Genomic DNA, 15206 nt, shown 5'->3' on the forward strand with positions numbered 1-15206 from the left:
CCGTAATATTTTAGGTGAGTATAAAGAGACTATGTCATTTGACTTATAACTCATTAGCATTATTCTAAATATATGTATATAATATTCTATTCTTTTTAATTACTCTAAATATATGTTTATAATATTCTATTCTTTTTAATTTGATTTTTGTGGGTGTACCAACCGTGTTTACTTATTTGTTCAATAATGATTCTTTATGGACATTAATGTGGTGCATTCGTTGGAGCAATATAATAATAAAGAGCAAAATAAAAAAATAGAATATTTTATTTAAGTTTTGCTAACTGGATCCAAGACTTCCATGAATGATGTAATATGCATTGAACTGTAGGGGGCCGGGAAAAAAATAAATCCCCCATATATATTGGGAGGCAAAGCTCCGACAAAGATATTAAGAAAAAAACAACCTGCAAAGGCCACACAGTAAAGTCTAATCCATCTGACAAATTCAATCATATTTTTGAAAATAAGGAAATAAGATTAAAATGTGTGGGTCTGCTCCTAGCAAATGATGAGGGCCCGAATTTTAAAAAAGAAAGAATGGTGAGTAGATGATGATGAAGAAATTAAAGACACTAGCCAAAGAAGGAATCGTGTATGATATTAGATCGTGATGATATAGGTGTGTGCTTTTGATTTTATGATATCTCTGTTCAGAATTAATTCAGTTATGATTTTAACCTCTATTTAAAAGTTTATTGTTAATAAAAAAATTATTCATGTATAAGACGAAATTCAAACTTCTAACACTTATTTAAATAGACTAGTCAATTAATTACTAAATCAACCCAAGTAAGTTGATTCATATACAATGAAGACTAATGTATATTTTTTGCAACTATAGTTGATACCATAGGGAGGTTAATTAATTCATAAAATCAATTTGCCAATGGTGAATTGGCGATCCTGTAAGGGTTTAACATATTGCATGGTTGAACTTATCTTACATGCCAGCTTGCTCTAGATGACTTTGATAGACGAAGGTTTTGACATGGCTTTCGGAAGGTATAATTAAATTTTGAACAAAGGATTCATCAAAATCTCGTTGAGTTTATAACGAGAGTTGTTCCTTTTAAGCACCTACCTTAATAAGTCTTTGATGCAAAGGGATTTGATCATCCTTATCAAAAGTGGATATTCTAAGAGCAGGGAATAACCATATATGTGTTTGAGGGGATTTGGTGAGACGCAATATGGGTACTGTTGTGTTAAATTAGTGTATTGACTAAGTTAAGTCTTAAAGTGGTTCTTAAAATTGTATTCGAGCCTTAAAATAGTTTTTGAAATTAATAGTTATCCAATTTCATCCTCGAATTTATACTGCGGAACTCATAGTAGTCCCTAAGACACTTTCCATCTATCGAAAAGCTAAAACGACGTTGTTTTGTAATTAAAAAAAAAAACCCAAGCCCCTTCTTCAACCTGAGCCCTTCCTCTTCCCTTTCCATAACCCGAGAGTCCCTTCTCCTTTCCCTTCCTCTTTGTTGCCGTCTCTCGCCGGCCTCCATCATGGCGTCACGTCGCTTGCCCCCGTTTCCCGGGCACGTGTTCGTCTTAAAAATCTCTACAAAACTCACAAACGAATTTGGTAAGAAAATCTCAAAATCTCACTCAGCCTTTTCCTTCTTAAATTCGAAATTTGGAGGTTTTGAGTTTGATAGATTATGCGATTTTGATGTTTTAGGCATGAGTTAGCTTGAGAATACTATTGGGTTTTGTTCATTTGATACCTAGGTAAGGTAAGAACTCTCAGACCCTTGTGAATTCTTTGATTATATGAATTTAGATATTAAATTTGTGTATGTGGATGTAATAATATAAATTAGGAAGTGTATATGTGATGACTTAGAACACATTTGAGGAGGTTGGAAGCTGGATTAAGCTTGGGTGCTGGAATTTTGGTGGTGGAGGCTTGTGATCTTGTTACTTTGAGGTGTCTTTGGCTAGGGAGGAATCGGCTTAGGTATGGTTTTGGTTTCTCGTATGTAATATATAATGTCTTGTGAAAACTTAGGCTAGACGACCTAGGATAAGTTGAATTATGAGTTTGGAGCATGTTTAGTGATTTAGTTGACAATGTATATAGAATTGATGATGTTTGATTAGATTAATGAATCACGATGTGAATGTGATTGTGGTTGGCGAAATAGATTGATGAATGATGATTTTGATGGTGATGAATGAGAATAATGAATAAGGGTATATGAATATTGATAAATTGAGAAATTTGTTTGTATAATTGAGAATTTTTTGGATAAAGATTATTAAATTGAGGTATGGATAGTTGTGATAGGATATGGGTTATGTTGGATGTGGTTGGTATCATTTTGAGTGGTAGAAGTTTGATTTTGGTAAAAAAAAAAATTGGTAAAAATAGAGGTTTAAGATTTGTTGAGAAAAAATGATTTTTTACTGAATTTTGACAGGCCACAACTCGGCTTCCGGACCGTCAAATTTCTCTTAAATGAAAATTAGGTCCGTGAAGTTTACACCGTTCAAAGAACGGATGAAAAACTAGTTTAACAAAAAAGTTATGCGCGTCGGAAGTTTGGTGTATAAAATAAAATTCTGCAGCACTTAACATTTTTTAGCCATTCTGCAGAACTCGCGTACGCGATCACACACGCGACACGGGTATTCCATTCTGTTTTGGTGTCCTGCATACGCGAGAGGGTACATGCATACACGAGAATGAGAATTTAAGGGGGTTGTGTACGCGGATACTCGCATGCGACGCGGGTATTCTATTCTGTTTTGATGCCCCGCGTACGCGGGAGTGTACATGCGTACACGAGCAGGGCAAAAATGCACCTCCGCGTACGCGAGACCGTGCATGCATACGCGGGATCCTGTTTTTCAGCAACTTGAGTTTTGTGATTTAAACATGATTTTGAACCTCTAAACCTCTATTTCTTCTCTCCAAGACCCTAGAATTTAGTTGTAATGATAGTGAAGGGGGTTTAACTATGAAGAGGTGGTAATTTGGAAGTGAAAAAAGATTGTGAGGTAATGAGTATGAGCTTGAGGAGTGCTAAAACTCTGAATACATGATGAATTGAATGAGATATTGAGTAATGACTTTAGGGATAGATAAGTAACCCCTATCCGAGACATAACTTTGAGAATAGATGAGTAATCCCTATGTATGATGCGATTTTGAGTGTAGACGAGTAATTCCTATCCAAGTCATGTCCTGTGGATAGACGAGTAATCCCTACTCGAGTTATGGTTTGAGGCACCTACCTGAGTAGACGAGTAATACCTATTCTGGGTTAGGTAAAACACTGGCATGGGGATACGAGTAATACCTATTCTATGTTGTGGTGTTCTGTCCAGGACTAGCTACCGGACATGTCGGGTTTGGCTTTGTAACTGACAGATGAGACTCATGGCCATAGGGCAGGCATTCATCATATGCATTTGTTTGTTTTGCTTGAGTTTGCATTATCTGGGTTTGCCTATTTGCATTACTATGTCTACTTGCTATATGCTTTACATGTTGTAACTGCATCCTATTTGTGTTTTCCTTACTTGTATTGTTTGTCTGTGCAATTGAGAGGCCCTTTGTCTGGCAGAAGAGTGACGAGGGCAGTTCCAGCGGAGTTTTGGAGGATCGGAGGAATGGTAGAACTTGTGAAGGGTTAAGTTAGAAAGTGGATTAAAATCTAAGTGCCCTAGATAGATTATCCTGTTATGGTTTCAAATTATAATTTTTAACTTTAAATCTGAGTGTCGAAGTTTTAGGACCACCTCTGGCTTTTTCGGGACCTTTTATATTATGTATGTAGGCACCATTACCATGCTGAGAACCCCTGATTCTCATTCCAAACAAATGTTGTTCTTTTCAGATACATTCTTTCTAGTATCTCCTCTGCCTTTGGATCCTTGACCTCTACAATATCTCCCATCATATTGCCAATGCTTCTTGCTGTTTCTACACTTATGAACTCCTGAGGAAGCCCAACTTACACCCATATCTCCATGTAATCATGTTTAACCTCAAAAATGGACTTTCCTTGTGTCCATAGCTGTAGATTAAGTAGTTGTCCTCGTATGCTCCATGGCCCTCTTTTAATATTTGCACATATCTCCTTTTGTTTTTAATACTTACTAGAATTTTATTTTTCTCTACTTCAGATATTGATACCTCCTTCGAGTTTTCTCGGATTCCGAACAATGTGTTTTTGATGGTTTTAAAGGTCAATTCTTTATCACTAATAACCTTACCAACAAGACTGATGTAATCTGTTTTGAACTCCTACTGTTTGGTGATTGTCCTCCCATCAATAAGTACCCATTCTTGGTTTGCCATTATCTTCAAATGAGATTTTGACAAGTTTGCTATGTGAATATAAATGATATAAATAGAATGAAGAAGTATGAGTGCGAATCAATAAATCTGTTTGAGATGAAGAATCTTATGTTCTTAAAGAACTCTCCTTTCTAAAGAGAAAAGTTCTTTTAAAGAGAAATTAGGCCTTGTTAACTACCATTGTTAATATGGACTAAACAAAGAAAAGTTTTGAATTTGAGGTCTTATGAAAGCAACTATTTTGTTTGGATATCTTCACGTATCAAAAAACAAGTGTCCAAACTTAAGTTATTCATAGTGAAGAATGAAAAGGAGCCAAACATCTAAAAGAAAAAATAAATAAAAACATAGGGTGCGTTTGATTTGTGTTTTAATTTTCTGTTTTTATTTTTATTATTTTCTATTTTTTTGAATTTTGTAAAAAAAAAAAAAAGAGAAAACAGTAAAAACAATAAAATCCTATTTTCTATTTTCACTTCCTATTTTCTCATTTTTCTTCACAAAATTCTAAAAACAGAAAATACTAAAAATAAAAACAGAAAATAAAATGCAAACCAAAACACCTATAGTTTTCTTTTGAAAGTGTGTTTTAACATCTGTTGCATTTATTTGGATTGTCAAACCTTTATTCAATTATGAAAAGGATAAAGTATTATTTGATCCCCAACAGTTAGGTCAAATCTTAATTTGGTCCTTAACGTTTCAAATGCTCTATTTCAATCCCAAAAAGTTTTAAACATTCAATTTTAATCCTAAAAAATTTCAAACAGATCAATATTATCCCACTGTTAAATCTGACACAAACAATTAGCATATTTAAAAGTCAATAACTTTTGATTTCAGCACATAAGTAACATTAACTCACGAACGATCACCAACGAAAAAAATTTTCTTTGATTTTGAAACGTTAATGGGTGATTGATGGGATTTGGAAATTTTTTTTATAAGAAGAAAATTGAGAACAAAAATTTTTACAAGAAGGTTTTGGTTATATTTCTCTAATACAAGAAAGAAGATATGACTTAACAATAACACTGTTAATATTCACATCACTCATTTCGTTAACTATTCATATAAATTTAACGGTATGATAATATTGAACATGTTTAAAATTTTTTGAGACAAAAATAGAATATTTAAAATATTAAGGACCAAATTAAAATTTAGTTCAAACTTTGAGTATCGAAATAGTACTTTACTTTATCGAAAAATAGAAAAGATCAGAGTTTCTCTTCTAGTTGTTGTTAAATTCATCTTTCTCGCCTCTTTCCTTTTTGTAACCATACTTTGAGGGTCATTGCTCAATCATCACTTATTATTTTTAGCATAATCTTCTCCTTTGTTATTAACGGGTGTAAACAAGGTCGAGTTTTAAAGGAATTTAGTTCAAAGAAAAATTAATTTCGTTTGAGTTAATGTTTGTATTCAATATATTGGGATGCGTGTCATAATACACTCGAGTTACTCCCCATAATGGTCTCTGAGATTCAAGCGATTATCCGGAATGGTCCTCGAGATATAAATTATATTCTCTATAGTGGTCCTCTAGATAGAGTGTCGGGCACCATAGTGATCCCTGTGTCATTTCTAGTGCTGAGTCAACCGTCAGAGTGCTAATGTAGCCATCCTTTGCCACGATGGATAGTCCCAACGGTTAGATGACGTGGATTCATTTCAATTTGGACCCAATTTGGTCTCTTTCCGAATTTATAACCCTAATCCCAAAAGTACAGAACATGTTTTTATGTGTTTTTCATATACTTCCTTATCTATTACTTTCTTCTTCATCTTCTTCCTCATCTCTCTTTCTTCTTCGATATTGATCTCAATAAAGTCAGAGCCAGATAGGGTTGTAAGGAGCTCGTGCAAACTCTTAAAATCTCGCGCTCCTACTCCTCCTACCCTTCCAACCTCATCCTTCTCTTCTCAGATTTGTCAAACGCAATAGCACCGCAACCAACCACGGTGCATATTTTAGTTTGTGCTTCACCGCTTCTGTGGATCTGCACTTGAACCTCTCTTCTGTGCTACACTGCTACTGCTTACTACTCTTGGGCTCTAGATTTACCTGTTCTTACTTGGTATCAATTTATCTATATTATTTTAATTTAAATTTCAACTAGAGCAATGCTGTTCAAAACTTGTTCATAATTAACATCAATTAGCACAATATTTTTATCAAAAGTGATGAATGCAACTCCTCTAAGCTACTTTTTTTTTCTCACCTAAAAGCCTTTTAAGCTGATTTAGAGGCTTTAAATCCCAGAATTTGATCAAACAAAACTTTGAGGATATGAAAAGCTTGGAGAAGGTTATTGCTGCAATTATGGTGGGTAGACCCACCAAAGGTACATTTTTTTGGAGATTTTTTATATTAATAAAAGTCAGAGTCTTTATTGAGGAAGATGAAGAAGAAAGAAAGATATGAGAATGAAAAATGCAGAAAAAGATGCTCTGTACTTTTGGAATTAGGGTTATAAATTGGGGGAGGGACCAAATTGGGTCCAAATTAGAATGAATCCACATCATCTAGCCATTAGGACTGTCCAACGTGGCAACGGATGGCCACATCAGCACTCCGACAGCTGACTTAGCACCGAAAATGACACAGGAACCACTATGGTACTTGGAGCTCTATCTAGAGGACTATTATAAAAAATTTTAGATCTCAAAAACCATTCCAAGTAATAGCATAAATCTCAAAGACTATTATGAGGATTTACTCTAATACACTCTGAATCATTCTTCTCCTCTATCTGATTAGTTTTATTTTTTATTATATTGATATCCCTAATTTATGTAATTACAATTCAACATTGTTTCATTGATTTCAGCAGTTAACATAAATGGTTTCTTGAAAATCAAAATACATATCCCCTAATTTTTTTCTAATTTTAATGATATCTAATATCTAACCATGTTTGTTGCGGAATTAAAATTAATATAAATTTTAATAGAGTGTTTCTGGAGTTTTAGATTTGACGTGAAATAAAACGATTTTAAATTTTACTTCACATTATAACTGATTGATGAAATAAGATTGATTTTATTTTAGAAAGAAGATTTTATTTTGATAGAAAATTAATTAAATTTTATTATTTTTTATAAAATTTAATATTAAAATCAAATATTAAAGTGATCAATTTTATAATTTAGTCTCGAATTACTATTTATAATACATGATCTTATAAATATTGATGTGATATTTTGTAATACCGAAAGTAAAATTGAACTAAAATTGAACATTGAAGATCCTCTAAACTAAAATGGCTGGACTGATACTCCAGGCGTTTAAGTGTTAATTATAGGATAATGATTGGATGAACCCAATTTTGTCTTTTTTTTTTTTTTTTTTCCCTTGAGAAGGTGTTTTGTTGTGTGTACAAAAGAATGCCTATTTTGCAAAGGTAGGCCATATAAACATCCAAGTGAAGACTCTCTTCTCGACATGTTAGGCCATTTCAACTAATTCAAGCCCAACAAATACAAAAAGAACATAAATAATGAAAACGAGATCAATATCTCGTTTTGTACATCTTTATGCCCCTTGATCATTTTACATTAACAACAATGTTGTTGATTTGTATCTTCAGCTATTGCATACAGTTATTTTCATATCTTATCTGTACTTAGTAGGTTAACCTGAAAACATACAATGCTTGAAGATGAAATAACAATAATCCACCTAACTAAGGTGCTAATGAGATATAAACCATTAAATAATAATAATAATATAAAGAGGATAGAATTTAACAATTGATTTTTAGCCTCTACAAATCCTATTGAATATTTTCTTCAAGTTCTCGCGTATGTTTTTTTAACGTAATGTTTATGATATTTAATAAAATTTTCAAGAAATATACATCTATTAATTACTATTTATAATCATGCTTTTTGGGTCCTTTTTGTATTCAAGTGCTTGATATGGAGCCACTATTAACTTATAATATCTTTAATATATTCTAATATGCTCTATTCTATAAATGAAATATGAAGTGTAAAAGATTATCCTCCCATATTTTAAAATTCTTTAGAATCCGACGAGCATTGTATGTGTAAGAAAAATTATATTTGAACTACATTCTTGTATATATAATTACATTACATGAAATCAAATTAAATCATTCAAGAAGCAGAAATATGAGAAGTACATACAAATCATAGCACAAAAAAATGAATAAATGAAGGGAAAGAAAACAGATGAAGTAATTAAAAGCATGTTAATTGGTCTTATATATGTTTCTAACTTGCTATTAGCAACTTATGTTTTATCCCTTTGACTCAACAATGCAAGAGAATTATCCTTGATGATTCCCTTTGTACATTTCCCCTTATCCCTCCACAGGCAAAAGCTTTTATATACAGTAAAAATTTATTTATAGTTGTCTTTATATAAAATTAATAATTAAAAATTATTATATGACAACTTAATCAAATATGTTAAATTATTTAATAATTTTTAATTATTAATTTTATATGCAGACAACTGTATATAAATTTTTACCATTATATATAACCACTGCTACTCTTCTTAGCACTTGGGTAGGTCACTTGGAGGAGGTAGTAAAGATTCATTTGGTCCTTTACCATTGTCAACCACAAAGGCCATTTTCAATCCCCATGTTGTATGAACTTCCAAATGGCAGTGCATAAACCAAACACCTAACAAAAATAAATAATATAAATAACACCATATATCTTATATATTAAGAAGATGCTAGCATAAGAAAATTGGTAATTTTTTTAACCAATGATTCAGATTAAATCAAGAGTTTTATAAATTTTTAAATTAGTGAAATTGATAGAAAATTCAGTCACAATTCACAAATAAAATAAAGATAACAATACTTTTAGATGGTGATTGCATTGGATATACACTATTTCAAAACAAAAAAAAAATACTGTTTCAATTTTTCTCAGTCAACATCAAGTAATCTTTTAAACAATTTAAATTATAAATCCTAAAGGTTTAATCTCAAATCTAAAATTTTAAATTCTATATCCTAAATCCTAAATATAAACCCTAAAATTTTCAAAAATAAAAAATAAAAAAAATAATTTTTGACCCATTTTAAATTAATTTATTTTATTTTTTACCAGACTTTTCAAAAAAATGTTAAGAATTCAAAAAGATGAAAAATTACTAGTAATGTCAAGGCTTTTCTTTGATTACCTAAACTCTCGTTAGTTTTTATTGCCTTAAATTACAATCATTTAATTTTCTGTCCTCAAATTCTTAAAAAAAAAATCCTTGAAAAACTCCTGATTAATAAATTAGCACTCTTTTGTCAATTTGTTGGGAGACGACTTGAGATTCCTACTCCCAATTTTTATTCTAAATTTGTGACAACCCTTCTAAATTGATAAGTTGATTTTTGGTGGTTAAGAACTATACTTGCAACGTATTTTTTATACTAATTTCTTTATGGACTAATTTCCGCTAATTTCCGCCACGTCACTCCCCCTCACAGAAGATTTCAGTACTCCCCAGGATCAGTTTCAATGACCTTAAACTCCACACTTCTCATCCCTCCGCTGACAAGAAATAGATCTCATTTCCTGACAGGACGATAAGCTTCCAAGAAGTAAACTGCAAAATTTACATTAAAAAGTTATAATATTTTACAAGCACCAAAATAATCATATTCCATATGTAATATCAATGTCGTCCAAGAAACTGAACATTGTAGATTTTATATATACTACTAAGGTGTGTTGGCTCAGGATTTGGTAGTCCAGGAACCTTTGGACTACTTAGTGGTCCAAGTAGAAAACATCTTTTTGGAGTTTTTTTATCAATTGCTACGTAGTCCTTGAACTAATTTTAATTACAAATCAACCCCATATATTTTATTTAATTATAAAAATAGTTTTTTATTTTATAAATTATTATTTTATCAATTATCTATTATATTTATTAACAATCAAATACAAAAATAACAACCAATTATATTCTCCATTTATCCTAATAATTCCAATTGATTAAAAAATTAACTTTGATCTCGTTACGTTCGTCAATGGCTTCTAAATCGTGTTTTCTTGAAATTCAATCGATTGGTTTACACTATATCACAAAATAATCGATTGAAAGTTGTAAGGTAAAATGGTAAAAAGTTTAAACCAATCGATTGTTTATACTTTCCAATCGAATGAATGCCTCAAAACAATCAATTGTTGTTGTTACTCAATTGATTGAATTCACGAAAACAACATGGATTTGCCAAATACAATCGATTGGAAAGTGATGACATTGAAGTTTCAGCCAAATTCAATCGATTGGTAATGTAATCCAATCTATTGGAAGGTGATGAAGTTGAATGTTTTGCCAATTTCAATCGATTGGTAATGGAATATCCATCTACTCAATCAATTGGTAATGTTCTCATTTTTCAGAATTCTGTAGGATTTTGCACAATTTATTCTATTCTACTTTCATAAATCACAAATAGGTTGTACAAATCCTCATTAATCCAAATTTTTTTTTCAATCACCATGATCAGGATCTTATTATCTTCTTGCACCAATATCAATGTATTAACATAAGAACAATTTTTATCACTTAACTTAAATCATTGATCCTGTAGTTTGGTCTAGTTTGGACGAAGGAAATGTATTTCTACTAGTATTAATTAAATCCGTGATACTACATGACGAAATTATTTTGGTAACCAAGTTTAATCAAGTTCATAAAAAACCAATTAATATTGCCTACTCAAAAATTAGTTTTTCTAATGAAAATATTTGACCTGAGAGATAAAAACATAATGTTTGTCCGACACAAAAATACAAATACAAGCGAAGCAAGTATCCATTAATTTTTCTAAAAAATAAAAATGGAAAATTGATAGATTTTACCTGGATTATCAGCCCTGAACCTTATAGCGGCCCAGCCACCAGATGGAACACTAACAGTGTTTCTCTCCACAGGATCAACAAGGTTAAACTTTTTAGCATCCCTTTTGGCATTGAAATTCCCCTTTCCAGTACCAACAACAAAGAAATTGAATCCATGGAGATGAATAGGATGGTTCTCCGGCGTTATCATTCCGGTATCTTGCAACACTATCTGAACCGTTTCGTTGTAAGCAAGTCTGTACACCCTCGTCCCTCTATCAGTCCTCAAATTCGCCGGCTGTTTCTTGCCCGTGAAGTCATACACCACCGGAGGCTTCGCCGGAAAATCGTCACTGAAGACGCCACTTATACTAAAGAAATGTGCGTTTAGAAGAGAAATTCTTGGCATAAGAAAGGTTACATTGTTTATGGCAGCAACTACTCTGCTTCCGTTGACGCAAGTGGCGCACGGGTTGACGCCGAGGCTAACGGTGAAGAACAATGAGTGATCAAGCTCCAATGGCACTCTTGCAGGGTATTCCTTGGAGTTCAAGCTTCTCAGCGAGTCGACGAAATTCGTGGCGATTGGGGTGGCATTTTTGGCGGGAAGGGAAGCCAGGGTGGTTATGGTGGAACCTAATGAGCTGCTGTAGTGTAACATCGCAGTGGCGGTTACGTTGTCCACTGCGATTGGAGAGTCCATGAATGGTGATGCTGCTACCATGTACTTGCCGGCCGCTCGATTCGCCTTTAACAGAACGTTTGTGGTTTGGCCAGGTGCTATCACTATGGTGTCTGTCTTCAATGGTTTTGTGTACACGGCGTCCACCTCCACCACCGTGAGTTTGTGCCCTGCAACCTTGAAGAACAGCTCTTCATTCAGTGCAGCATTGATGATTCTTAGTAAGTAAGTTCTTCCAGCTTCAACTTGGATCTTGAATCCTCCTGTTCACACAACGCATTAATTACTATTTTATACAATCATTACATCAACCTTAAATTACTAATGGCTTGTTTATTGTAATTTATGGATTTTAGTGTATATCTAACCTCAATCATGCTAAGTATACACAAAAAAACATCCACCAAAATCCAAATCAGTCACTGTATAAAATATGCAAAACACATATTTAAAAAAACCATACTAGATGATCATTAGAATTAATTGTTTTTGGTAATCATTTAGCAATCAACTCAATACTTTTAATCTAGTAATTCAATTATGGAAAAATATAGGTAGACAATGGAAATATACTTTCTCTTATATTTTTAAACATTGATAGTTTGATAGCCAAAAATAATAAATTTTAATGATTTTTTAACATTTTTCTTAAAAAAAAGTTAAATTATATATTTATACATAAATATATAATCACTAGTTTGATGGCTAATTTTTTGTATGTAGCTAATATTTTTTTCTAACATATGTCAATGGGTTTCACCTTGTGAAGCACAATGCTGAATAGGTCCTGAATGGCCATTTATTGTGTGGGCATCTGAAACATTTGGAGCCAATCCAGATTTCAAAGCTTGGTTAATTACAGCTTCAGTATCTGATTTCCACCATTCACCTGAATCAAATTGAAACATTTTTTAGATTTATATTTGACTATATAACATGGTTTCAAATTAAAGTAGTTTACATGAAGAGGTTAGAAACTAACTCAATACTATAACTTGTTCCATATGAGGTCTTGGAAAAGGGTAAGGAACTCCAATCTTGGGCAGAATAACAATGGCACCATGGACAGTGGCCCTAAGCCATAAGATATGTGCATGCCACCAAAGGGTACCTCTCTGCCCTGTGAGGGTAAAATTGTAAACATAAACATGGCCTGGTTGAATCGGACACTGGGTTATGTAAGCCGGCCCATCGGCCCAACCAGTCCTCAACTGCCTCACCCCATGCCTATTTAATTTCAATAAATTATTTTTCAAAACAAATTAATTAATAACAATAAAAAAAATTGAGAGTAGATTAAATAGTTATGGTACACCTACCAGTGGATGCTAACATTGTATTTGACATGGTTAACAACTTTAACCAAAACAGTGTCATCTTCCCTAGCATAGATTGTGGGGCCTGGGAATTTCCCATTTATGGTTACTATGGGCTTTGTGGAACACAATCTTGTTGCATTCTTCATCACCACCTGAATAAAATAACATAAAATAAAATTAGTGTGATTGCAATTGCTAACTTTGACGCATAAAATGTGTAACTGCAACTACCAAACTCGGAGAGTAGTTTGATGAGTGCCTTGCATTGCTCAAACAATAGTGCTAGCTATTAGCAACTTGCTGTTCGATAAAGATATGAATTATCATGTCATATAATTTTTTAGCGGTTCAAATAGGGGGATCTAACATTTTTTTTTTCAATTTACAATTAAGTGATTAACCAGCAAAAAATTCCAATTGGAACGAATTGTAAGAAAGAAAATGTTTTGTATTTCAAGAGGATCTTGGTAGATTTAAAATTCTGATTGAATAAACTAATAAAATGTATCGCCAATGAAATTTTTAACCAAAAAATATACAGAGAAGAATGAATAATATTACAGAGGATCCACTCCAACTATAAAAGCTCTGTTTTTACCCAAGTTTATGCTTAGAAATATGCATCCCTCGTTTCTGCTTAAATATGCAGAACATTATTAAGCTAGACTAAACAGATAGACTCTTGTTTGTTAATTAAAAAAAGGAAAAGTACATGTAACAAACAAGATTTTTGAACAATGTGTAAACAATGTGAATTAATAGGGTTAAAAGAATAAATTTAATTAGTAGCATTAAATTAGGGTATAGTGTATTTTCATTTGATTGGTGGTTGTTTATGTTGTTCAAAATTTTCATTGTTCTCCTAGCACTTCTCTTTAAAAAAAGAACGTCCCCGATACCTATCTAATATCTATTCACCATTGTTTTGAGAATCGAACTAAATTTATTAGTACAATCGAATTAATTGAAAATCAATAATTTACATAAAAAATTAGTTGATAACGAACCGATTAAAGAACCAAAAACATCATTCCAATTGAATTTTAATTGAATTTTTATATTTTTAATTCTACCGGTTTAATCATGGGTTCAGTTTTTAAAACATTTGCTATTCATGACTTTTTACGGGTATTAATGTGGAACATTATTAAAATGCATTTCAAAGGACAACTTATGTGATAATTATTATCTACATACATATATAACACTTACGTTCTTTGATGCAGCAATAAATACTTTTAGATAAAGTCACCAAAAAAAAAATACTTTTAGATAAGACATTATTTGCATGGAAAATTGGTTATAGTTGATAGTATTTATTTTATTTGATAAATAGATTTAGATTATTTTCATCATATATTCATATGCATGCAATTTTCATATGCATGCAATTTTCATTTTCAAGACAGAGCAAGTAATAAAATATTATATTTAAGAGAGCAAAAATGCACGCTATTCTAATTTGAAACATCGTGTATGGTTTCTTCTGTATCTCATATTTTTTCAAGTGTCATGAACTTAACAAACTTGATTCTATATTAATGCTTAATTAACATGACATGATAATTCAGCTGAGAATTAATGTAATGCAATGGACCTACATTGAACTTGTAGTGGCGAACCATGGCTTCGGCCGATAGAGGAAGAAGCATGCAAGCCGCCGTGATCAGCGCCATGGTTCGAACCCAGATCATCTCCATGATGATGAAGACCCCTTTCGAAATTAATTTAAGCAAAAAAAAAAAAAAGGTTATGCAAGATGGCTAGCTAGGTTCTCCTTTGATGACTAGTTAGTAGTTATGCTCTTAGAATGCACAATGCAAAAATGGAGAATGAGGGACAACCTTATAAAGAGAAAAAATCTCAGTTACAATGTCATTTTTAATAGTTGGTTGAATACTAATTTAATACATTCTTATAAGTACAAATAATTAAAAAATATATATATGTGACAAATTGTACACCCAAGATATAGATAACAAAAAGAAGATGGCCAGAAAGTTGTATTGTTTTATTTCTTGTGTATTACACAAAGTAGTTACTCATCAACTAAGTCACT

General features: G+C 32.2%; 1 protein-coding gene across 2 annotated transcripts; it reads right to left on the bottom strand.

Annotated features, from left to right (window-relative positions):
- Positions 7828–14979, bottom strand: LOC107609762 (laccase-4). Of its 2 annotated transcripts, XM_016311784.2 has the most exons (7): positions 14749–14979; positions 13148–13299; positions 12811–13055; positions 12589–12717; positions 11168–12091; positions 8817–8974; positions 7828–7954 (listed from the first exon to the last, which is right to left on the bottom strand). In XM_016311784.2, the coding sequence occupies exons 1-6, from the start codon at positions 14845–14847 to the stop codon at positions 8844–8846; spliced, it is 1680 nt and encodes a 559-aa protein (XP_016167270.1). In that variant the 5' UTR covers positions 14848–14979; the 3' UTR covers positions 7828–7954; positions 8817–8843. The 2 variants fall into 2 exon arrangements, with proteins under 2 accessions (XP_016167270.1, XP_016167269.1); XM_016311783.2 differs by lacking the exon at positions 7828–7954 and having other exon boundaries at positions 8522–8974.

The sequence above is a fragment of the Arachis ipaensis genome, chromosome B07, assembly GCF_000816755.2.
Source record: "Arachis ipaensis cultivar K30076 chromosome B07, Araip1.1, whole genome shotgun sequence".
In the NCBI taxonomy this organism is placed as follows: domain Eukaryota; kingdom Viridiplantae; phylum Streptophyta; class Magnoliopsida; order Fabales; family Fabaceae; genus Arachis; species Arachis ipaensis.

Excerpts from the sequence above, each read along its gene's own strand:
- LOC107609762 (XM_016311784.2), bottom strand. The coding sequence starts at position 14,847 with ATGGAGATGATCTGGGTTCGAACCATGGCGCTGATCACGGCGGCTTGC. Across the intron at positions 12,092-12,588 it reads TCAGCATTGTGCTTCACAAG|GAGGATTCAAGATCCAAGTT; the intron begins GTGAAACCCATT and ends TTGTGTGAACAG. Across the intron at positions 8,975-11,167 it reads GTTCAGGGCTGATAATCCAG|GTGTTTGGTTTATGCACTGC; the intron begins GTAAAATCTATC and ends TATTTTTGTTAG.